Source organism: Carassius auratus, chromosome 11 (assembly GCF_003368295.1).
Source record: "Carassius auratus strain Wakin chromosome 11, ASM336829v1, whole genome shotgun sequence".
Classification (NCBI taxonomy): Eukaryota; Metazoa; Chordata; class Actinopteri; order Cypriniformes; family Cyprinidae; genus Carassius; species Carassius auratus.
The window spans coordinates 5,619,983-5,647,091 of record NC_039253.1 but is presented as its reverse complement, the minus strand read 5'-3'; the positions used below and the strand labels follow the sequence as shown (position 1 = coordinate 5,647,091).

General features: G+C 35.0%; 1 protein-coding gene across 3 annotated transcripts; it reads left to right on the top strand.

The window, feature by feature from the left end:
- The first annotated feature begins 901 nt into the window (after positions 1 to 901).
- On the top strand, positions 902 to 20,445 carry klhdc8a (kelch domain containing 8A). Of its 3 annotated transcripts, none has more exons than XM_026275075.1 (6): positions 902 to 1,156; positions 12,008 to 12,404; positions 13,501 to 13,665; positions 14,596 to 14,814; positions 18,952 to 19,053; positions 19,140 to 20,445. In XM_026275075.1, the coding sequence occupies exons 2-6, from the start codon at positions 12,029 to 12,031 to the stop codon at positions 19,340 to 19,342; spliced, it is 1,065 nt and encodes a 354-aa protein (XP_026130860.1). In that variant the 5' UTR covers positions 902 to 1,156; positions 12,008 to 12,028; the 3' UTR covers positions 19,343 to 20,445. The 3 variants fall into 3 exon arrangements, with proteins under 3 accessions (XP_026130860.1, XP_026130861.1, XP_026130862.1); XM_026275076.1 differs by lacking the exon at positions 902 to 1,156 and adding an exon at positions 4,031 to 4,250; XM_026275077.1 differs by lacking the exon at positions 902 to 1,156 and adding an exon at positions 4,031 to 4,255.
- Positions 20,446 to 27,109: the final 6,664 nt, after the last annotated feature.

The following is a 27,109-nucleotide window of genomic DNA, read 5'->3' as shown; positions in this document are numbered from 1 at the left end:
CACAAGTCTGGACGAGTGGCGGTGGAAATCTAGGGCAAGTTGGAGCTTGATGTTGTGATTGGCATCGCCTGGTTCAAAAGAAGGACTCGGGGAGCTATATATAGATTCATTATTGTTGCACAAAGACGTCCTTCTGGAGTGTTTGCAGATAAGATGTTTACAGACTAGGCTGAAGGAGAGAGGAGGGGGACAGGGCTGTGTGCCATTCAGAGCTGAATCAAGAAAGCCTTTTAAACGTAGAAATCAAATTGGAACAGAGGCAGCAAATAAGATTTGAATTTGAATCTGCATACTGTACATTTTCTGAAAAAAGGTTCAGTTTTGATATGAATTCAAAAAATTTTTAAAAATATCTAATCACTTCTAAAGTCTTCTATCTTTAGAAGACATCATTGAAAAGTAGTTCAAATTAATTAACCTTAAACACTTTATCATATATACAACATTTCTTCTATTTTAAGAATAAGAATTTTTCGAAGTTTACAAGTTTTACAAAAATAATTATTATATATATTACTTAAGAAGTGTGTGTGTGTGTGTGTGTATAGTTTTCTAGGACATGATCAAGAAACGCCATTGTTGAGATTCTTTAGTTAATAGATAATAATTCCATCTCAACTTCCTATGGGGCGTGGCCAATTTGGTTCGAACTTAAATCTAAAGTGATCCAATTCTTAAATTCCGAATTTTCCTTAACTGTTCATGTGATAAAGATCAGCAACAACACAAACCCCAAGAGAAACGACTCTTGCAACTTTTCATTTCCTCCCAGGGAGCGTCATTTGCGTAGACGTTACCATGAGATGGACTTACAGTATGTAGGTTATCAGACGCACTGGAGCCCCCTTGAGCATTTCTGAAATTAATGTCAGAATGACGAATATGATGAAGGGCTGCGATGAATATTTCATGTATGACCCATATGAGGGAACGCGAGAGGGAGAGAGCAGCAGAGATGCTGAGACGCTGAGCGGGCTTCGGCGGAGCCTGTGCTGCTGCTGCTGCTGCTGCGTGGCGGCTGACAGACACCGAGGCAGAGGGAGGAAGGGAGGGAGGGTCTGTTCCACGCGTGGATTATTATTGCTCCGCATCGCGCTCTATTCATAAGGGAAGCAGCCGAGGAGAATCGGAAGAAACCGAAGCCCAGTCCCGAAAAGTAAGTGATTCATTTCCAAACCTCTGTGATTTAATGTGATGCATGTACAGTAGTACAGTGTGGTGATCAGGGTTTTCACTGTTTACACTTGACAGCGAGTTACACTTTATATCGCAGTGATACTGTATATTTACTGTAGGCATATTTACTGTATAACTACTGTACTTTGTTATCCATTGTGCATGTTTTCTGCAATTAATGCAGCTTATAGCATACTGTTTACAGACTCGATTCAAACTTTACTGTGTGGATAATGTCTGAGATGTATTGTGGTTTAGGCATTTGTAAAAAACGTAAGATTAAAGTTTGTTAATCTCCGGTACACTTTTACTTAGTTTGAATGTTAGCTGCTGTGATGGCGCCATCATTGTATTTGCATACTAAATCGCAATTGGTCTTCTTCACTGCATTTACTTGCAAGCATAGCTTATTTTCTTATGTCCTTTATTAAATCAAATTTCATTATTATTATTATTATTATTATTATTATTATTATTATTATTATTATTATTATTATTTTCTGTGCTACAAACATTACTGCAAAGATTAGAAATTGCATACTCTTTGAGTAGGTACTTCTTTTGAGTAAGTACTTTGCAACCATTAAAAAAGTCCAGGCATACTACTGTACAGTACATTAGTCATGTTGTCACTGACATGTGACCTACCTGCATCAGTTGTGTCAGCTCTCCTGTGCCTTCATGGGATAGTAAATGTCCACTGGAGTAGTACAGTAGGTCATTATTGTACTGCTGTATATAGTAGGGAAGTATGCATATTTGAGTTTAAAAGCAGATGTTTCCCCAGCTCTCAAAATTTGTTGTGCTAATGTTGTTGTATCTACTAAAGACACATATTTTGAATCCATTGGAGGTCAATAGTGTCACAGACATAACATCCTTTTAAACTTTTTTTAAGTTAATTATCACGCATTGCAAACAGAGAGCTAGGATGTGACATTGATGTTTTGCAGAACACAGTACCAAAGCCATAAAACTTTATAACTATAGTTTTTTCTGATATCTTATACTACAGTAACAAAGATACTGCTTCATTTTCGATCTGGAATTGAGTGGATTGTGAAAAGTGACTGTTTTATTTCAGAATAGGGTGGGGGTTGAGAGGGGCTGAAAAGTGAGAGGACTTTGCAACTTGCAAAAATGAAAGTTGTTTCAGAAGCAGTGCAAGTTATTAAATTTAGAGAAAAAGATTACATTTGTCAAACTCTAAGTCCCAAATTTATATTTAGAGGTGCAATGGGTGATTGTCTTAAGAAATATTTTTCAGGACCAAGAAATGTTCGTCCAATCAAAACTCTCTGTCCGAGTTTTTGATTGGCTTTCCTACCTGCCTGTCAACGTATTTATTAGCATACCTCTGCGCACCCGGTTCGCGCAGACAGGGTACATCATCAGCGCGTTCATGCACGCTGTGCAGACAGAGTGAGAATGGCATACAAACATCAATCACCCCATCTTCCTTCCTGGTATTGTAGTACTTTTAAAGTTTTCTCACCGGTGAATGACACATGATGTAACCCAGCGGTTCCCAATTCCAGTCCTTGGCCCCCCAAGCACAACCCCCTCCCCGTTTTTTTAAGTTAGCATAATATTACTGTTAGCATAACATTAGTCAGTGTTGTTGGAGTGCCTCCTGTTACCACATTTGGAGCCCTTTTTGCATACTTAACTTTTTTTTTTTATTTAAAGCTGCAGTCTGTAACATTTTTTATGCTCAAAATTTACAAAATTGGTGGTAACAGGTAACTGGTGGAACCACTGCAGAGTAACCCAGTACCTTCTTATTCTTCATAGACATAAACAAAGAGAAGTAGCTCTGTCTACAGTGTTCTTCCGCAAGACACACACAGTTCTGTTTATTAAGAGTGTCACAAGTTTCAGACTGCAGCTTTAAAATAATAACTGTGTGCAATATGACCAAGAACATGCATTCAGAATTCGGGTTCATTCTGACCTTAAAGTAACTTTTGACTGTGTAGCTGTGAATGTCAGGCGGACTACAGTAACTGAATTGGACGTTAGTAGGTCAAATGGAAAATAGAGCAGTACTAGTAAACTACTTTTGCTTGAGATCTCTCACTCTTTAGTAAAGATGTCACACCTTCATTCACGACGACAAGACTTTAAGTATGGATCGCATTCGTCTATCTGAAAGGTCACAGCCTTTGCGAGCAGTCAGTCAGCCTTCTCATTTGAATGCAGCGGATAATGTGTATGAAAGGTTAGAGCACTTTGACTCGCAGCTCTCTCGCAGGGCATCTTCAAAAAGGGGAATATTTGCTCTGCAAGCTTTCCCCCCAAAGCTCAGCCTAGCCAATTTCGGAAGACTGTTTCAGCTTGCTTTAAGCTGCGACTGCATAATGTCCACCCGCTCCAAATATTAACTGTCTGCAGCATTGACTGCCTGCCAAGTTTTCAGAGTCGAGCTTCAGTGATTTCTCGCCGTACTGGTGTCTTTAAACACCGCGGGGGAATAGTCGGTCTGCTGATTAAGGAACCGCGGCCTCGGACTCATTCATATTGTAGGAAGGTATTTCCATAGCAATTAGCTATGAGACCTTTTGGCTCTCGCTTTAGAGAAATACATCCCCAGCTCCCATTTGTAATCGTCCTCCCGAATCCTCATTCGGACCAGTCTCATCCACATTGTTATCCCACTGCATTTATATTCAAATGGCCCACTGAAGCCCTTCGTAATTGAATCTAATCCACTCGGTTTGATCAAAGGCCTTTTACAGGAGTCACAGTTTAATTTGTTGAATCAATAGAGCAGCTATGGTTTTGTCCATGACTGACCTAGATTTCTCTGGGTTTTATTACACCGCCTAAGTTAGCCGGCCTTTTTTGGGAAAGCGTGTTGCAGGGAGTTTCGAATATAAAATCGTCACGGGAAGACAAACGCGTTTTATGTAATCCTCCAGGGAACGGCGATGGCAGAGTTGCATTATGTTCTGTATCATGCGCTCGTGTGCTGAATTCAGGGTTGCTATGGAAATGATCTGCTCTGCTACAGTTGACATTGGCCAGACAATGAGCACAAAGGATTAAGGAAGCAGCAGATGAATAAAGAAGAGGTCAGGTATAGTATTCTCCCATTTAGCTCTGTTATATCATGATCCTTTGATACTAGCCGTGGGAGGTGGGAGCAAAATTTGATTGCAGGGGAGCTGTTTTATATCAAGATGATGTTATATATCACAATATAGATTTTGTTAGTTTTTGCTTCTTGCTGGAAATTTAACGTATAGCTTTATATATTAAATAACCATGTGGTGATGCCTATTTTTAGGTATTGCAGTGAGATACTTTACAAATGAGAAGTGCTTTCTCTCTAATGGTTATTTTTTTCTTTTTATTTGGAACTTTGTGGTGAAAAGTGAAAAGATTCACATTGTGTGATGCTTTAAAAAAGTACTAATAGTAAGAGCCTTATTTCTGTATGAAGATGTGCATTTAAATCTTGTGCATTTAATGAATGTTATATTTAAATATTTCTGAAAACTTTGTAATTGAGGTTTCTGTTATATATCTTTATGATAGTGGCATCATTCTGTGAAGGAATGTTAATTTTTGACACTCTCTAAGTGAGTGGAAATAGGGCTTAATATACTGGTTTAATATGAAGGAAATTTCCATTTTTCTCAAGTGTTTTGAATGACATATTTTGAATTACGCATTGTATTATGTTGTGTTTTAGAGTCAAAGGTAATAATAGATGTTTCATGGTAGTTTCATGGTAACAGTATAGTTATAGTAAAGTTGTCTTTATGATATTAAAAATGTTGATGCCATAGAAATTTCATAATTCTTGTCACCAGTGCCAAAATCACAGAAAACTACAAATAAAAATAAAGCTCACTGAACACAGTCAGCGATTACAATTACAAGTAACAGGACAAAAGAAATGTATTGCTTCCATTGTCCTCATTTATAGTTTGCTTTGTATAAAAGTGTCTGCTGAATCACTAAATGTAAATGTAAAAAAACTACAGTAGAACAAATAACTAAGAAATCCTAGATACATTGTATGAAGTAATCAAATGTATAAAAACACTGTTTACATTCTTCACTATGTATTTCTTCTTATTAAAGTTACAAAAATAATTTAGTCGAGAGCAGTGAGCCGTTTTCTCTCTTTTGTTGTTTGATTAACATAAATGACAGATGCAAATATTTGAATGCTGCGAATATTAGGAATATTAAACTGCTGTCACTTTAAGAGCTGCCCGGATTCAATGTATTTTTACATATGCGCTTTCTGCCTCAGCTGTTTGTTTTTAAACCACAATGCTTAAAAACACGTGCAAGCAATCTGTTTTCATGACCATGTGGCGCAACAAGGTCACATGAGCCTGTAACCAAGATAGAGATCATAGACCAAAATCTCTACTGATTAAAAAAGTTCTACCAGTTTTCTGGTTTTGTATATAGTACAGAAGTATATTAAATCGGAATCATAGTTTTTTTTTCCTGTCTCCAGTAAATTATGTTAATAAACATTCCTAAATGAAGTTACTGAAAAACTGAATGGCACAAGTGAAAGTGAACTCACATATCATCACAGAGGTGCAAAGAAATTCCAATTAAATTCTAAAAATATTACAATTCCCTTCTAAAATGGCATTTATTCCTATGATTTACCAGCATTTACAAAAAATTAGCCTAATTTGTTTAAGTGTTTCCTGTCTGGTGTACATTCTTACCACATATGAAGCCTTTTTGTGTCATTTTTCACTTATAGATAAAATATATCTATATATCCACATATGAAGCTCATATAGTGATCCTTAGTACTATGCACTTGTAAAAATAAAGATTATTCATTGCCATCAATGGTTCCATGAAGAACCTTAAACATCCATGGAATCTTTCCAAGGTTCTTTATAATGGAAAAATCCCTCAGACTATTTTAAAAGGTATTTTTTCAATAAAAATAAATGGTTCTTTTAAGAACTGTTCACTTGAAGGTTCTTTGGGGAACCTAAAATGTATTTTCTATGGCAATGCTGCAAAAGCTTCCTTTATTTTTAAGAGTGTAGCAAATTTTCTAACCGCTGACACATTTCTATCATCACAGTATTGTCAGAACGTTTTGTCTAATTTGACACTGAAAGCAAATGTAAATTGAAAAAGAAGATGGAACAGAGAATCCCCTGTAGAACTATAACAACGCTCTGCAGATAAACCCTCGTCCCCAGGATCCAGGATCATTTTGTTCTGATTAAGAACCGCACTTTTGTGGACTTTAGAGTTAGCGCTGTTTGAATTCTGGGAGGCTAATTAAATAGAAGCTGATAAACGCTTACCTGCTGGGGCCTTATGGATTCACCGGAGGAGGGAATGACAAGAAGACCTTAAATGGATCATTTGCGTAAAGTCTATTGGATGATACTCGCAACTAATAGCACAGGTTAGAATACAATGAGGTGCAGAATTAAGCCTAAGTTACGTATTGGGGATGGGAGACTAACTAATTAAAAGTTTGAAAAGGATGCACACTGATTGTAAATGACTTCGGTGGGTGCTCGTAGGCCTACTGTTGATCTCAAGCTGTTCGAGCAGTTAATTAACCAAAAATAGGAGACGTGGTGGAGCAAATCATTACAGATTGCAATTAATGCGATTTGCAAGGCATGCCAAGAGTGAGCAATCCTGCTTCGTTAACAAGAGAACGTCAGCTCGGGTCAAAGGGGTAAGATCGCTGTGATTTTTGTTTGTTTGTTAATACATCATTAAAAGCGAAGAAGGCTTCGACGCAGAAACCCCGGTTCCCGCATTCTTGAGATCATTTCATTGTTTCTATGGCAACCCATCTCTGCATAACGAGTCGAGGGGGAGGGAGGAAAAACGAGACTTGAGAAATGTGTCTTTCCTTGAAGTTTCTGTCTACTCTTGGGTGAGGTGTATGACAGCTTGGCCTGTAAATGATGGTGGAGATAGCCGAAACCCCAGGTGAAAGACTGCGATTGGAATACAAAGGCAGGAAAAGAAAGGCAGAGGGTTGGACTCTGAGGAAAAAACCTTCTCATCTCAGCTCGCCTTTGACAGTCAATTTACATCTGAGAATATCTCCCCAAGATACAGCTCGCCCGGCTCGGCTTCGTGGCTCTTTGTAATTGTTACGTGAAACATTTATTTAAATCTGAACTGATAATATACACTACAAACGCGCTTCAAAAAAGTATGTTTTTGTCGCTGACTGAACATCAAACAGCTAATTGGAAACAGATCCATTTTTCACATTCAAGGGGGATTTTATCGGAGGATCAAGGAATTTTAGGGGATTGTCTTTTAAAAAGCATACAAAAAGACTGGTTAACCAAGGGAGCCTTGCTGGTTAGACTGGATAAAAAGCTTAAAAGTTAAAAAGATCTTTACCTATTCATGTGTTTTTTTTTTCTTTCTTCATGTTATGAGTTTCATTTGCATATCAACATAATCTTTTTCTTAAAACATTTTATTCTGAGTTTTGAAGCAACCTTGATCTGTTGGAAGGGTGCTTAGTAAAACAATGTTTTTTTATATATATTTTTCACATTGTTATATATTTTAAAATGTATATTTTTCATATAAAAATATACAAATGTTACATATATATATATATATATATATATATATATATATATATGTGTGTGTGTGTGTGTGTGTGTGTGTGTGTGTGTGTGTGTGTGTGTGTGTGTGTAATAAAACTAAAACTAAAAGTTTGTGATCAGATGTTTTTTGAGAATACTTTTTAACATGGTTTCTCAGCAAAGGTGCATTAAATTGGTCAAAAGTAGTAAAATTTTATTTATTTCAAATATATACTGGTCTTTTGAACTCAAACAATTCTTTAAAAAATATAAGGCACATGTTTTCAATCATAAATCTATAAACAAATATATGAATAATTAAATATCTGTTTTTCATTCTTACAAACTAAATAAAAAATAAAATGAAGTAAATATTGCAGCAAAACAAATGTTTTCTGAAGGATCATGTGACACTGAAGATTGGAGGAGTGATGCTGAAAATCCAAGAAATAAATTCCATTTTAAAAGTTATTTCACATCATTTCAAAATATTACCGCTTTTACTGTATTTACGATCAAATAAATGCAGCTTTGGTGACAGGGTTTGTATAGTTTGAGGGATTTTTCTTATAACATGATGTTTCTCAATCTCTTAAAATCGATTGCTCCCCTTTGTCTATGTTTGATGTTTAATATACTTAAGGAACAGGATTTTTGGTCCTGTGAGCACCCTCAAGATGGCAATATGTTGAAAGAAAATGAGAAAGTCTGACAGAGTTAGTGATATTTTGAACCTGTGTGCCAGCACAGGAGAAAGAGACACTGAGAGATCAGCTCATTTCACACTGTGATTGGACTTGATGAAGTGTTCACCACTCTCAGGGGTCTCTGTGTAGTTAACACAATCTCTAGAGGCCCAGAGCTCTCCACCTGTAATAAGCCAGCTTAATCAATAATATCTGATGGCTTACAATAAGAACAGAGCGGCCAAACACTTCTACTCGGTGATCAACTTTTCAGAGAAGCCCATCAGTGATGGGCACTGCGATGGAAACATTTCTGAATGAAGGTCCACACTTTCTGATGACTAGAAATGTAGGCTAATTACAGTAGCAAGCAACACCATATTAACTTTACTACAGTTGTCAGTAGTGTGGCAGTAGCACAACTCTTTTCATAGTAATACATTTTAGCAGTTAAGTTTGTTTCTGCTTTTTTCCTTTTTTAACACCACATTGAATCATAAAATGCAAGCAACCAGAAGTCATTTGATTTAAATGAAACCTGATCCAGAGACAGAGATGAGCTTTCATTGGTAGATGGAATTAGTGCTAAAAAGGCATGGACACAGTCATTTTTATATTTTTGTATTTCTAGGAGTTTTCCTTTGAGATTCTAAAATTTATGGGAGGAGAGTACTGAAATGAATCACACAATGCGATTTACTAATATTTGTGCTTGTCAAATTACTGGTAGTATTTAATGCCCAAAAAGCATCTTAAAGCAGGTGGAAGTTTAAGCTGCTCTTGGTAGATTGAGCTGGTTATTATGGAAATAATCTGGCTGCTTCTGTGTTCTTTAATGTGCACATTGTAAGAAAATCACACATTGAATTTTTACCTCCCATCCGGACTTTTATGAAATTGTGCTCTGTGCTAATTTACGTTTACATTTACATTTAGTCATTTAGCAGACGCTTTTATCCAAAGCGACTTACAACTGAGGACAATGGAAGCAATCAAAAACAACAGAAGAGCAATGATTTATAAGTGCTATAACAAGTCTCAGTTAGCTTAACACAGTACACACAGCATGGGCTTTTAAATAATATAATAAATAAAAAGAAAACCGATAGAATAGAAAAAGAATAGAGCAAGCTAGTATTAGAGGTCTTTTTTATAATAAATCAAAAGAAAATAGATAAAATACAAAAAGATTAGAAAGTTAGTTAGATTTTCATTTTTATTTATTTGTTTTGCTCTGTTTAGTGAATGGCCCCTGATATGTGAACTACTTTGTTTGTCCAGTTCTTGGTAAAAAAAGTAAAAATAAAAAAAATAACGGTTTTAAAGATTAAATTAAAAGATTAAATTCCTATTTCAGGTTTATGTTTTAATATTTTGTTAAATGCTGGACTTTCTATTATGTCAGTTCATAATATGTATTGCATTTTGATGTATTATAATTTTTTTATGTAGTGTAAAAAATTATGAACAATTTCAAAAATACACTTGATCAAAAATACAATTAAAAACTATTTATATTGCAATATATAACTATATATATATATATATATATATATATATATATATATATATATATATATATATATATATATATATATTGTAATATTTTATCAAAATGTAAAATATTTTTATTTCATATTAATAATACATACATATATATATATATATATATATATATATATATATATATATATATATATATATTTTTTTTTTTTTTTTTTTTATTATATTGGATATGTTTTATTTTTTATTTTATTTAGTTTTCTTTCTTTCTTATTTTTTTTTTTAAATATAATTTAAAAAAAATGGGGGGGGGGGTTGTGATGCATTTTATCCCAGATTCCTTCAAAGAACAGCTTATTTACTTTTTTGTGATTTCTTGTCACTTGATGAATTTATTACAACCTTGCTAAATAAAAAAAAATAATTAAAAGTGCACAAAACAACTGAAAATAGTTCAGATGGACTCTAATTTACATCAGTTACTCAGTTTCCCTACAGTGGAGAGAGGATGTTTTCAAGCAAGGGTCAGATTGAGACGATTCCTTTCACATAATGAAGCAACTTTGTTGTGTGCATTTAAAAACAAACCGGTTGTTCAATAATAATTGGATTTCAATATGAAGCTAATTTGTGGTTTGTTGACATCTGCTTAAGTGATTAGCTGCAATACTTCAATTTTTTTCCCTGTTATGTTTAAGTCTTGCGCTCAAGCGATGGTTTGTAAGTGAAGGTGACCTGTCGTTCAGGAAGCATGGGAATGGTTTCTCGAGGAAAGACGGGGACTTAGGGAGATATAGTGCGGTGAAGACCACAATTGCCTGGATACTGGATGCTAAGCCGCGGTACAACGGCCCGCTTCAAGCTCATTGTGTACACAGCTGAGGAGAGAAGAACAGTTGTGTGAAATTGGTTGCGTCAATTGAATCAAGTGATGATGCTATTCTGGGCCGTCTTCCATATCTCTGCCTCCACTTGGAGGAAAATAGAACACAAAAAAAGTGTTTGCATAACTTAAGCCATGGACTTCACAGCCATAAATATCACAAAATGTGCCTGTCTTTGTTTGCTGGGATACATAATGTAACAACTGTGAGCTTTCTTGGTTGGCTGAAGTCTTTGATATGCATTAACTGTCTGTAATTAGTTCCTGTATTATTTGGCTTAATATGATTACACAATAATTGTAGCGCTGTAATAAATAGTGCTTTGTATAGAAGTTTGTGCTAAAGGGAAAACAAAAACAAGCTTTAATTACATTACGTATAAACTATACTATGAAAGTCAGCATGAAATAAAGATGTATTTACTTTATGAAATGCATTGTATATATATATATATATATATATATATATATATATATATATATATATATATTTATATATATATATATATATATATATATATATATATATATATATATATAGCATTAATGAAATAATTTGGCTAATATTTTATTGTTGGCTCACACTGCATTGTAGGGGCCATTAACAAACCAAAATTTGTTTTTTGCTTCGATAAACTCCTAATTTGCTGCTTATTAATAGTTAGTAAAATAGTTGTTAAGTTTATGTACTGGGTAGGATTAGGGATGTAGAATATGTGCTTTATAAGTATTAATAAACAGCCAATATTTGAATAAAAGGCATAATAATAAGCAACTAGTTAGTACTGAGAATCGGTCCCTATGCTAAACTCTTAATGATTGTTGAATAAGAAATGGACAGATTAATCAGCAATCAAGACTGTTTGCCCTAAGAGCATTGGCAATAGCATATATTGGGATAAATGTTACTGAATAGAATACTAAATAGAAAAGGCTGGAAAAGTGCAGCACACTCCGGTGAAGCCTCATATATATTCAGAGATGTTATGAGATGAGTCAAGCACCATATCCCAGTCAGCCGTGGGAATAGTAGGCGATAGTATGAGAATATATGGGCATTGCGAATGTTGTAATCACTGTACACATTGTCATAATTGCTGTATGAATCACACACAGTGGATACAGCAGTGACTACTAAACTTCCAAGCTATTGTAGATGTGGGCTGAATGTAGAGTTTGTTTTACAGGAGCTGACGTGAGGAAAGGTGATGACGGTGCCCTCGGCCCATGAGTTTCACTGGCAGAGCCTGGCATGTCTATCCAGCGCCCGCGTCTATCACTCATTGGCTGATGTCGGGGGGCAGCTGTATATGGTGGGGGGTTGTGATGCTTCGGGGCGACCCACCAGTGCTCTCGAGCTCTACTCCCCTGAGGTGGACCGCTGGCTCAGTCTCTCTCCGATGCCCACGCCGAGAGCCGGGGCGGCGGTGGCTGTCTTAGGTAAGCAGCTGCTGGTGGTCGGGGGAATGGGGAAGGACCAGCGCCCCCTGAAGGCCGTGGAGGTGTATAACACAGAAGAAGGCAAATGGAGGAAGAGGTGCTCGCTCAGAGAGGCGTCCATGGGGCTCTCTGTCACTGTTAAAGGTAGAAAAACCTTATTTTATAATCAACATGGAGTGGTGTTATTCAATGAAAATGCAAGGACTTTTATTTTATTCATTTAAATTGACTTATGCTTATTTAATTAATATCTTACATTAATTTGATCTATATAATATATTAATAATATATGAATGGACAGTGAAAAGTGTCTCTATATTACAATTTTAAGAGAAACGTCCAAAAACAATACAAATTCGGATGAAAATGTTGTGACGTGAATATTAAAAGAATAGTTTTGTGTGTACAGTACCAGTCGAAAGTGTGGAATAATTAAGCTTTTTCTTTTTGAAGAAGAATAAATGTTCATCATGGCTGCAATTATTTCATGTAAAATACAGTAAAAAAAATCTAAATAATAATAATGCAATCATTTAAATAAACTTTTTTTTTCTAAAACACTGCAGCTTAAATATATGTGTGTGTGTGTGTGTGTGTGTGTGTGTGTTTGTATATGCATAAATGTATATTTTATGCACTGAAAAAGTTGTAAGATTTTCTTAAACAATTATCACTCAGAAATTGGTAGTGAACTTAAAGATTTATAAAAGAAACAACAATTTACATTTAATTATACAATAATCTTTGTTATATATCACTGAACTATTTTTGAAACTTTTTAAACTGTTTTTGAACAGAGTACAATTGAAATTATATTAGAAAACAGATTGTTGTATAATTCAGTTTTAACTGTTGTATCTTTTCTAATTATTTGTAACGTTTTCTAGCAATGTTTGAGTGAAAGATGTTTCAAAGAAAACCCTTTTTCAAATGTATAAAATATACCTTTTATTTCATTTGAAATAATATGTACTGATGTATTATGCAAAATAAAAAAGAATGTTTATTAAAGGATGAAATAAATGGTTTTATTTCATATTGACTTTAAACAACAACAAAAAAACATGTCAGTCACTTTAAATAGTCACCTCTATTTAGTGGCAGTTCTGTCAGCGCATGACATTTAAAGCATTTATTCATTGTTTACTTGACATTGTATTTGACACTGTAAGACTGTTTTGTTCAAGAGTTCTTTGTTGTAAATAAAGACCTTGATTTGACTCGCTTCACCTCTGTTCAGACGGCAGAGCTCTTGCTGTTGGGGGAATGGGAGCAGACCTCCTGCCTAGAAGTATTCTCCAGCAGTACGACCTTCGCAAGGACGTGTGGGCGCTCCTTCCGGCCATGCCCACCCCGCGCTACGATACCAGCGTCTGCCTACTGGGCTCCAAGATCTACGTGGCAGGTTTGCTGAGCAGAGAGAATCCTTGTGTATCTGCAATCTACCCTTGAACATTACTTTACGTCTGTGTGTGTGTGTGTGTGCCTGACCTCACTGTAGCTGTGGGGACAACACTGCTGAAAATGTCTCCTGAAGTTCGCTAAATCTGAACAAAATTAATTAATAAGAGGGTTTCCACAGGTCTTAGAAAGTCTTCAACAAATTAAGGCCTTAAAAAGGTCTCAAAATGGAGCAGTAGGTTGTAAATCCATAAAGTCATAGCATTACATTTTGCATATACTGTTAGTTTTGTCTTGTTTTCCAAATATCTACATCCTCAAGATACATTTACATGAGGAAATGAAGATATTAGGTCATTTTCTGAGAAGCTGAACAAAACTAATTGGGTTTATACTTACCCAAGAACAAATATCCACCGCTTGAGTAGGAAAACTTGTTTTCCTTTGAATTTTTCTGTGCCCACTGGCAGATATTTGCTCGTTTTAAAGTTTCTCTGAGAACAAGACTTATTATCTTACATCATTTTGCTTATCAAGTAAATGTGTCTTTATTTAAAAGTCTTTAGGCATTTGCAATGGAAAATAGAAATACTAAGGAAAAGCATTTTTTTGTTGTTTCCAGTGTGGTACAATAAAAGATATTTCAATATTCTAGCAGTTTTTGTAAAGTGTTTTTTTTTTTTCATATATTTGGCAAAACTGTTTCTAATACAACTTCTTTATTCCCTAGGCATTTGTATTTAGAGAACATATTGATATAATTGGTTATCTTTATAATTTGCCTTTATAAAACATGCGAAAAACCTGAAATAAAATACAACTCCAAATGATAAACTAAAACATAATTGGCTTATAAAATTTGTGTTTACTTCTAAATATGCCTGCTTCTCCATGCAAAAATCACCATTTACCATCAATACCTGTGTTCCTTCAGGAGGACGTCAGTGTAAGCGTTTGGTGAAGGTTTTTGAGGTCTTTGACATGGAAAGCCGTACCTGGTCCTCTCTACCCAGCCTGCCTTGTAAGAGATCTTATTCTGGGGTCTTATGGGACAGCGCCGGGCGTCTCTGCTGGTTGGGAGGGCTCAGACAAGGAGGAATACACCAAAGGTCCAAGTTTACCAAGAATGTTAACATCTTTGACACCAACCAAGGTAAATTAGCTAGACATGCCAACAGCATGAGTACAACTATGTCTCTCATATTTCCCTCCAAATGACCATTAATTCAGATAGAACAAACCCAAACTTCAAACTGATGCTACAAAATGGTTAAAGGGTTAGTTCACCAACAAATTAAAATGACCCAATGAAAATTATCCCTTTAAATTGTCTGTATTCGGTCAGATTTGGGATTATTCAGATTTTTTTTTTTTTAGAAATGCATAATTTGTATCTGTTTATTTCAAATAAATGCTATTTTTTTGAGTTTCATATTCATCAAAGAATCCTGAAAACATATGCAGCACGGCTTTCATAAAATTATTAAAATAATTATTAAAATTATTAGCTTAACTGGAAGACAGGAGTAATGATGCTGAAAATTCAGCTTTGCATCACAGTAATAAATTAAATTTAAAAATATATTGAAGTAGAAAATATTTCAGACTACATACTGTTTATTATTATTATTATTATTATTATTATTATTATTGATCAAATAAATGCAGCCTTGGTGAGTGTAAAACAAATTTAGCAAAAGATTGTGTTGATAAATAGGTTAATAGTGTATTTTATTCACATTGCTATGTTGAAAAAGGTCTGAAAGATTGTCAAAACCCCAATAAAATCAATATCCTAGACCAGTTTAAGCAGGCCCGGAGACTAACTAATACCATTAAACCATCTTAGACTGGTTACATTTGTTTGTTTTTTTCCACAGGGTTTTCAGCACACAGTGCATTGCACAAATAGGCTTAGTGTTGAAACTCTGGGAATACTGTAACCTGTGAATATAAGCACCAAATTAAATCAGCTCTGCTTGTGCATGTGGCATGAAACAGACCTTAGTTGTAATCTGTGAAATCTCCGAGAACAATTGTTTTAGCTGTTGAATGCATATCAGCAAAAATGTTTTTAACGCACAAATATATTAGCAATCTCGATAACTGTTCCCTTTTTATTAGATTTTATTTTTCTCGGATTAACCCACAAAAAGGAGGGTGGAAAGATACAAGGTGTGACAAAACGTAAGACCTGCTGAAATGAGTTATTGATTTCTCTCCAGCTTCTCACGCTTTTTCTTCCTCTGCATCATTTCCGCTCAAATTTGATCTTTTCTAATCAGATTTAGCAGATGGGAAAATGTGACTTTTTTGCCCCCAAGGGCAATAAAAAAAGTTCCTATCGTGAGTGGGCACCGAGGAGGTCATCTGGAAACAACTGAACTTTGCACACTGCTGTGTGAATCATTTCTCTCTTTTTTAATTATTCCATTACTGGCACATGTGTCAGTCAACAGGTGCTTGAGCCGCCGTTCACAGAGCAGCACGAGGGATTAAGCCTCGCTATCTAATTTCCTTCTGCCCAGATCCGCCACTGTCTCCCAGTCTAATATAACTAGGCGATAAGATCATGGGATAGGAAGGGGCCGTTTAATGATGCTGTTCAGAAACACATTGTCATCCCTTAACCAGAGCTCATCCAGATAGATAGTTGAGCCCATCTGCTCTTTTGTCTTAACACTTGCTGCCATGGAGAGGGTTATGTCCCGAGAAAATCCCAGTTCTAGGCGAGATGGATGTGCTCTTTATTAAACATCAAACTTGACACTGTATACTTGCTAACTGAGCAGCGGTAGACCCAGAACAGCAGGTTTTTATTACTTTATGCCAAATAAACAGGCACCAGGATGGACTCCACCACCTGTTTGAAGGGAATATGAGTTTGCATCTGAATAAAAAGCCTGCTTGGCATCAGAAAAAGTGAAAGGGCATCACAGTAAAATAGAAAAAGCGTCTGATTTTTGGCCAACAACAGAGCGAGCGTTGCACGCCAAGGGCTGAAATCAATATCCTGTCCAAAGCTGACAGACCCTTCATTGCTCATTCAACTCGGACACTTTGATCCTGATCCAAATTGCCAAATTAGCAGCAAAACATCAATAAATGATTTAACTGAAATCAACTGAGAAAAAGAAACTCAGCGAGCATCCTTGTTGTCCACTGACTACATAGGCAGCTAACTTTAAAGCAGCTTCCTGGATGAATATTGCATAAGGTCTTTAAATACTATAAAGTGAACATAGCAGCTAATTTAGGGGGCGAGAAGCACTCACTTATATCAGAAAAGAACATCTGACTGACATGTAAAGCAAACAACCACAGTTTGTCTACCTTTTTACAGTACCTAACCTTAAAAACATTTTTTTACAGCAATGTCAGCATGATGCTAAATTAATGATGTTAGAACTATAGGGTAGAAAGTAATTACTGGGTCAGTTTTATTTAGGATGATCTTTTTTTCAAATAAATGAATATATAAATGGACACACATACAGTATCAGAGAGGCAGTGCATCCTCAAAATATTGAATAAGAAAAAAATCACAGTACAAAAATAAAGCAACACTGATATTACAAAATATAACTGTAATTTTATATATATATATATATACATATATATATATATATATACATATATATATATATATATATATATATATATATATATATATATATATATATATATATATATATATATATATATATATATATATATGTATATATATATATATATGTATATATAATATACATATATATATATATATATATATATATATATATATATATATATATATATATATATATATATAAATCACTAGTTTAAAAAAAAAACATTGTCCAACAGAGACACATGCAGGTAAAGTTACAGCAGCGAATTAGCATCTGTCATCCTCCCGAGTCCATAGACCCTTCTCTCAAGATAGTGATGATGACGCATTTCAACGATCATCAGCATCGTAAATCCTAAAAAGTTTTTTTTTTTTTTCTATTTAGTTTTTTTTTTTTTTTTTGTATTGTATGTACATTCCTAAATCTACACTCTGTACCATTTTGTTACATCAAGACTTGAAATGGCCTGAAAACATGATCCGTGGGGGTTTTAGTGAGTAATTAGCTTGGTGAAACTGAAGGTAAATCATCGTGTCTGTGACCAATATTTACCGAGCTTTGATGAACGCCCTAATGAAAAATAAACGTACTAGAATGTATTTGAAATACATTTATTTAATAACAAGTAGTACTCCAAATAAAGTTAAATTATAATTTTTTATATCAGTAAGTTTCGAGCGATGTCAGTAAATATTGTTTATATACACATACTGCACATACTGTTTGTGTGCATGTGTGTTACTATCAGAAATAATTAATAATCAATTAATTAATAATTGAAAAAGAATATTTCTCTCCACTCAACCGCCATATTTTTTCACAGCACTTGTTGCAGTGTTTTTAGGGTTTCCTGATTTGTGAAAATTGCCTGCATGAAAAGATGTGTTGCTCTTGCATTTTGAAATGGTTTTGATCAGTAAAATATACTTAAGTGCTGTGAGCATCCGCATACATGTCTTTGCAATCAAAAGCTCATCACATGTTTCCCAACAGTATATAAACAGGCATGGTAGAAGGAGTTGGCATCTCTCAAACAACCATCATTATTCTAATGCCGTTTGTGTGTTATTAGCTGTAATTGTGCTTCTTGGCTGATTAGGTTGACTGAGAAATGTAAATAATGTGGCAAATTAACGTTCTACATCTGTGAAACACAGAAAGCTGCACAGCTCTAACCTCCTTTTCAAAGCAATTAAAGTGTTCTAGCTCAGTAATTTTTTTTTAGAAATGGTGCTTGCATTTATTACAGCTAGCCATTGGCTTAGACAGATATTAGATCTGCAAATGGAAAACAGTCTGTCAGCTTTAATCGACAAGCTTGCAGGCTCTAATCTGCAGGAAAGCCCTTTATTTCCATTTCCTCTTTAGACATTTTAGGAAAAGCTGTCAAATAAAACTGTTTCAAATCACATATAAGCCAGTTAATTTTCTTTCCCTCGTTGTATAAATCTGATTTCTTTTGTCAGATTTTAAATCACACCATGTTAATGGCGAATAGTGTGCAATTTATTCCAAGTTAAAATACTCTCTTGCATCCCATTTTAATGTACAAACTATACATAAGCCATTGCTAAAATGACATTTTGTAAATTGCTGCTAGAGGTGGAGAAATTACCCACTTCATCTTTAATATTTATTAGCATTTTATTATTGTTATTTGTGTCCGTTTTGATTTGTAGGAACTTGGTTGAAATCAGAGGACACCATACCCTTGAAAACCAAGCGAGCAGACTTTGCCGCAGCCATAGTGCGAGGCAGAATGATTGTGGCGGGAGGCTTAGGTATGGAAGTTGCATCATAATATATTTATCTAATGCACAGTTGCTGTCACGGTTGGTGTCATCCAAACATCTGCTCTCTCCTACAGGCCATCAGCCATCAGTGCTGGACACCGTCGAAGCCTTCCATCCAGAAAAAAGAAAATGGGAGAGGCTGTCGCCCATGTCGACACCACGTTGCTCTGCCTCCAGCATTGTGATCCGTGATCGACTACTGGTAGTAGGAGGTGTCAATCAAGTCCCAAGCTCCGCCCATGAGATTCTGTATGTAAAAGAGGAGGAGATTCTTTAACCATAGAACTTTAGGTTTACACATCAGAAAAAGTTGCCTTCAATGATCAAGTAAAACAAAAAATGTCACGCTAAATGTGTGGTCACGTTTACTATTGCTTCGTGAAATTTAGCATCAAAATCCTGTCTGTGCAACTGGGAGTTTCACATGAGGGCGAAAAAGTTCTCGATGCAGTTTTCACTCATGTTCAAATTTTCATAACCAACTTGAATTCTAACGAAAACTGCGTGAGGAAGTTTATCAGAACCAAGAAGCTTCCTATTGGTGTTACTAACTTCTCTGCACTGGGAACTATATTTGTCCTCATTGCGAAACTCCCAATCATATGGAATAGATTTCGCCAGCAAAATTTTGCTAATGTGACCGCACCTTAAAGCCTGAAATATACTCTACTCAAATACGCAAATGTGAATCATGCAATGCACTCCAAATGCAATAGGCAAAGGTGTAGAGTTTCCTTCAAATATTTGTCTTAAATTTAATTCAGGTAGCTAGCTACAAACATGACAACAGTTTAAATGTAAAATATCATTTTTGCTAGCCCTAGCACATGATTCTCTTCAAACTGCTGCTCCGCCATGACTGTAGTTTAGCTGATACAGAAAAATTACTGTAGAAGATGTTTAAGGCCCCGGTATACTTCAAACAAAATTATACAAACTGATATGATGTAATTTTGAACAAAATCAGGCTGAAACTAAGTTTGTTTTGAGTTTGAGTGTTTTGAGCAGATTCCAGAGTAAACTTTCTGGGGGATTTCAATTTGGCTCCTAAACACCTTTGAGTTTCCATTGGTCCATGGCGGTTACGTAATCGGTGGGTGTGTTCTGAAACGCCCCCTTCTTTGGCATGCTATTTCTTTCCCGGTTCGTTTCTCATTCAACTGAGGTCAGGCAAGAGAGAACAGTGTCCACACCTGTACGATCGCTCGAGGAGAGACTTTAAAGATTCATAGAAAGCATTTCATTTCTAGAAAGAAATTGCAACGAAGCTTGGTGTCGACGACACAGAGTTATGCTAAAAGCGATATGGAGAAACATTCGAGACAAGTTTTCCAAAATCCATGAAAAGAATGAAAGAAAAGAATAAATACAGTATATAAGGTAGCAAGTACCAAATACATGAGTTTCAAATAAATGTTACACCATAATGCTGCTGTTGTTTTTCTTTCAGTAAGCGAATTTAAAATCTATACAATAAATGAAATGCCAAATGAACATAAAATATATATATATAAAATAAATATAATATATATATATATAGAATAAAATAAATATATATATATAAAAAGGTGTAACAATTTATCCAGTTTAATAAAATAAATGAGCACTAATAAAATAAAGTAACTGACTCCAATATTTTTTTTTTCCACATCATGCTAAAGTTTTACAGACTATGAGACATTCACGCTTCCCATGAAGGACTGATTATGGTTATTTTGCATTGCAAACATCATACTTGACTCTGAACTGCTGCTAGTCATTATTCTTTTGTCCATAAACTTGACTGTTGGTGCCCATCTCACACCTAGATTTCCTACAGTTCATCATTTAACCATCATTTAATCGTTGTTGTGTTTAGGGGATACGCACGAGTCATGTTTACATTCATCTGCGGAATGGATGTCGGAATGTTTGAAAACAGTAAACCGTCAGGCCTTTTCGAACTTCTTTTTGCCCCCAAACATAGAACGAAAACAACCTTTGTTAGAAGTATACTGGGGCCTTTACACTGATGCCTACTATAGCGCCCCTTGTGGCAATGCTGATATATTTCATATGACAATGCATGAAATCAAACTAAGCTGTTTATGTACTTATGTAGACATGTTTTTGGGCTTATTATCAGCACAACATGGTTCTTGAATGCTAGACTGTTCAAACAAATAAGCTGCACTATGTGACGAGGAATAACTAAAGCACATTATAGGGAACAACATGTATTTTAGTTCCACGAAGCTCACCGTTAATTCCATTATTACAAAATGCACAGCAACGACAATCTGCCTTTTAAAGCCAACAGCACCAAACATCCACTGAATGATCTAAGCCAACAACATATATGCACAAACACACATTCAGAGACACGATAAATCAGTGTTTGAAATAGAAACAGATTTAGCAGTCTCCCTATAACAGTGTCTTCAGATATTTTTAGGGTATTTACAGGGTTGCTAATTAATCTATTGCTTTTTTTTTTAGCATGATCATTGAATAATACAGCAGAGGTCTTGTTAATAAATCTAAGTGTTAACTTTAGGATATTATTTGTGCATACCTCACTGTATTAGTTGTTTAGGAGGTGTTATGTGAACAGATTTTGGTGGTTTGTATGATGAATATTTTTGGTTGTTTTTCTATCATTCTGGTCAGTTTCATCTTTGTCAAAGGTAACTTGCACTGCTGTAGCACATACATGCAATCCTTATTCTATATATTAACAGGGTCTTCAGCAATTTTCAGTAGCATCAAGTACTTTGTCTTTAAAAACCCCTTTGAAAATAGGTAGTTTTATTACCAAGAAAAATGCCCCAACATGACCAAAAACTCCAAGGATTTCATGGGGTTTTTAATTCTATACTAATAAGTATTATAAGATACTAAGTGTGTTTACATGCATTACAATCCTGGCAATGCAAGAAACGTTTACATGAGTTTAGAAATGATTGGATTGTGGCTTAAACAGTTTATGACCTTCAACTGATAAAAGAAAACCATTTGTGTGTTAACATGACCTTACATGCTGCTGGGTTATTAAGCATAATCAGTGTAAGACTGTGCAAGTAAACACACTGATTGTCAGTACGAGGTTCAGAGATGCAGTATTTTGAATCGAAATAAAGTTGAAAAGCCTTTAGGGAAGTCATCATAGCTGTGGCCAATATCATTAAATGATGGTTACTTTTTTTCTATTATGATATTTTCACTTAGCAATTTGCTCTCATTTTGTTAGAATAATGTCTTGGATGCACATAGCAATAAAATGAAGCACTGTTATATGTGGTTTTCTACAATGCTTGTACATTTGTGGTTTTGCCATTAAATGAACTTGTCTCCTGCTCTGGTCTTCTTGCCTCCTTGTTTCTTGGTTGAAATGCACTCTTATCTGAGGGAACAACCGTTGGTTCCAAAATTGCATCATCGAAGTTACTGTAAAAATTCATAAATTGTGTAACAGTGAACATAATGTCAAACAGGGGCTCTCTTACTTGAGTCTTGAGTAGGATGTCAGGTTGACACAGAATGAGGAGCGACTCCAACCATGTGGACTCCTGGCCTGAGGTTTATTTGTCTCTATTGATTTCTTTCACCTCAGTAAAGGTTGAATGTGTCTCGTGGTCCTGTCGGCCACGCTCAGTCCTGCTGAAACACTGCAGAGATGCAGTTAAAAAGTGCTGCAGTGCTTCTTCACAGTTTATCTGCAAAATGAGGCTAGTGCATGTGTTACTGTGCTTGGAAGACTTGGCCAGCTTTCCAGGGAGTAGTAAACCAGTCTGAATTTCAACAAATACTGTCACTGAATTTATCAGTTATAAGAAATTAACTGATTGGTGAATCATTACAGTACAAACATGCATACAATTGATGTAGCCTACCAGAAAACACAAATGATAAGCATCATGAACAAACAGCAATTTATAATTGTACATTTGTATCTATGTCCACTCATCACTTTGTTTCATTCTGTGCTCCAGTGTGAGTGCAAATTGAGTGTCTGCAGTGTCCGATTTGTGAATTGTTCGTTTGATCGAACCAATTTGTGGGCAAATTAGTGATGGTCGATGGAAAGATCAGTTTAACTTTGAATTTCTTTCAACAAAATGACTTGTAGGCTATACAATTTCATTCCTTGAACGACAAAAACACAGCATTTCTGATCAAACTCCAAACTATTATCATTATAATACAGGCAGCGAGCCAAAGATAAATGATAAGAAACAAGAAATAGTCTACCTATCGATTCGTTTATTTGTCACGTGACAAACGTAAACCGAACACGTAGCCTACTGTAATTCATATAAATGAAGGACACGGAGAGTAAAAGTCTCTGCAAAATGTATCTAGTGCTGGTGTGTTATATGGAGAGATGCATTTTAAAAGTTATTTAGACCTTCCTCAAAGTCTTCAAGATGCCGTTTCAAACCAGCCTGACAAGGAGGTGTTTAACCGGTTGGCCACTAGCTGGTTTCCCCACCTGGCTTGATGAAAAGTTACTAAAAGCCAACAGACCAGCTTTACCGTGCTGGAAAACCAACTATAACTGTTACAGTGTTGTCTCGTGTGTGCAGGTTGTGAATATGAAATACAGCGATGGAAAGAATCAATGAATTTGAACCAGTTCATTGCAACGAACCGACTCACTCAAGTGAATCGTACTGATAACCCTTCTGGTTAGTAAGCCTGCATTTATACTGTTTACCACATGGTGACACTGTTAATCAGTTTATGAATGCTTATAGTCACTGAAAAATCTTTTTTATACAAATACCTATATAGTTTGGCTCTAAATATGGCCTACTAATTAGTTAAAGTTATGATATGAACTCTAGAAATCCTAGTAATATCTGGAACATCCGGAATTCTGCATTGCACTCAGTTTTATCAACAAACTTGCATTCTTTTTTTAACAGGCACATCATTTTTGTCTAAAGTGAAACAAATCTCTAAACTCTCAGTTGGGAATCACTTCCTATTCTGGACATGAAGGCGCCCCGAGGACACACAAGGTGAAATGTTGTGGGGCTGAAGTACCTTTTTAAGGCTACTCTGTGACCAAAGCTTCCTGTGTGAGGTGCCTCCTGGCTCCATCAGCCTGGTCAGTATTCTGATCACGTGACCTCGGCGAGCTCAGGACCACCGGGAGGCCGTCAGGGACGACTTTTGCACCTCAGTGGAGAATTTTCCACATTAGTAGCGTTAAGCTATCTGCCGCACACCTCTGAATGTGTTAAAGCAGAGCTTTAATGATGTTTAAGAGTAAGAACAATAGGGTAAAATTTAGCAAAGTCTGTCTGAAGTGGAAAATGCTTACACTCTTTGCTAAACTAGCACGCTTATGACTCAGAATGGGGAACAAATTATATGATTTTCTTCTATTTCAGAAAACATGATTGCAACAAGCACGGTTAGAAATAATATTCTGTTATATTTAATAACAAATCGAGCGCTCTGATATAACACAATTTTCATTCCTCATATTGAAACAAATAGAAGGCATGCTGCTACACGCTGAAGCTAAGTAAAGTCACATAATGGGATTTGCGAGCTTGAATCAGATATGTAACTCTCGCTGAGTTTGGGGGTGGAAAGAGTAGCTGGAAGAAAAATAAAGCAAACGTCTTTATCTACCAAGAAGGTGTTTGTCATGATGTAGAGCTAGATTTGTGAATCCTAACCACCTGGGATAATCTTTAAATCTGGACAGATATGAGAGTTTGTCTCTGAAAATGGAATATAGTATTATCGTTGCTTGGTGCTGTATTTGAAGTTTGTATCAAACTTGGGTGCATAGTTCATCCAGCACCTCATGATAGAAGATGCTTCAAATCGCATGGATGTTTGAGGAGAGCTGTGCTATTACTTTTCTAAACCATTAGACATCCTTTAAGTCTGGTAGATGATGAAATAGGAACATGGTTTTAAGGAGAGGCCCAAACTGTCACATACTGTTGCAGACACTCAGAAAACCCCAGCAAATGTTTAAGTAACATGCTTAAAATAACCATTAAAAAATATATAAAAAATATAAACATATATAGAGAGAGAGTTTAATTAATAATTTAATTACTTTTAACCTGATTTACATATTTAATTTAATTTAATAATATTTATTTATTTTAAATCATTAAAATATTATATTTTACACATGTCCTTAAACTAATATACCAGCAGGACAAATGTATGAACTGCAAAGTCACTAGGTTAGTGAATTATCTTATATATAATGATAATATTTTATACAGAGGTGTGATATTTCAAATGTATTATTTACATAACAAACATACATTATATATATATATATATATATATATATATATATATATATATATATATATATATATATATATATATATATATATATATATATATTATAATATTTAACACAGACAAAAGTGTGATATCACATCACATTAACTTCGTGAATGTCAGTTCATACCTTTGTCCTGCTGGTTTGTATTTATAGAGTTTAAGGTCATTTTTATTTGCTCAGCCTACACACTGAGTTAGATCCTTGCATGTTCTTTGTTGACTGGGTAATGACCAAAGGTTTTACTCACGCTGACATCTGAACTTGATGACTGCAAGGTGACCATGTACAGTATGTCCTTAAATTCCATAAATGTAAAATTAAACCTCACACTTCTCTAAACTATAGTCAACAGGGACAGAACATGTTAAATCAGCAGTTATGGCTGAAACTGATGAGGTTTTAAAAAATGAAAATATATATATATATATATATATATATATATATATATATATATATACATATATAAATAAATAAAACCTTGAAACATTTTATTTCAATTGCGAGTAAAAGTGAGTTTATCTTCAGAGTAAATGGCTAGTATTCTAGCTCTCTCATTGGTATTATTGTAATTGGTAAAATCGTTTTTTTCATGTGGTCTTTCAAGGTAAACAAGGTCAGGAGGTACATTTCTGCACACCACTATGTAGTAAAACACCCGGTTCCCCACGATCAGATAATGCCATCAGAAATATGGGCAGTTTGTTGTCAAGTACGCAAAGCAAACAGTTCATGTTTCCAGTAACTCATGTCACTAAAGCTGAAAGGAGGGCATGTCAGGAAGGACAGCGGGAGTTTAACATACGTCAGATGCTATTATTTATTCAGAATGATGACCATGTAACTCATACAGCTGAATTAATGAAAAACATAATGCACTGAAAAAACATTAAATACTGTAAGTGCTAGTGAAAACCATACAAATGTAATTCCTTGAAATAAACTTACTACATAATTTGGTTCAGAAAAATACATTTTAGAAGAAAAATTGAGTTGGCACTTTTTTAGCATGAACTCATCATATACAGTATATTTTTTATTTTAGATAGTTGCTAAGCTTGTTTTCATTTAAATGAAGATGATCTACTAAAATAACTCAAATGGAATTAAAAATGAATAAAAACTATATAGACATATTGAAAGCAACATTTAAACTATATAGACAAATGTAAAAAGAAATAATAATGATTGCTAAAACATTAATAAAAACCTTGACTATCATCTCAATATTAAACTTACATGACATTTAAAAAAAAAAAAATTGTAAGTTTTGTTAAATTTTGATTGTAAGATGGTGTATGAACTTAGGCCCAGAATAAACAGATGTAATCTGTAAAATCAATTCTTGCTGTTCTTTCAATGCAATTCGAAATGTGTGCAGTTATGTCATTTGTGGCATTGGACCTTGTGCCAAATGTCATCTCAGATGTGAGCTGTGTTCACCCTGTTCTGAAATAGAGAAACCCTTTTACATAAGAGTATTTACACATTCGGAAAACTTTTTTGTTCTCCACAATGCATGCAAGGTTTACGTTTTTGTAGTTTTGTTTCCAATGACATTTCTAGTGCCATGATATAAGGTGTATATAATTTAAAGGGATAGTTCACCCCAAAATTAAAATATTAAAATAGAATATATACCTGTATACGTTTCTTTCTTGTTGTAGAACAAACAAAGATATTATGAAGAATGTTGTTAACCAAACGGTTGATAGGCCATTAATTTCAATAATATGAAAA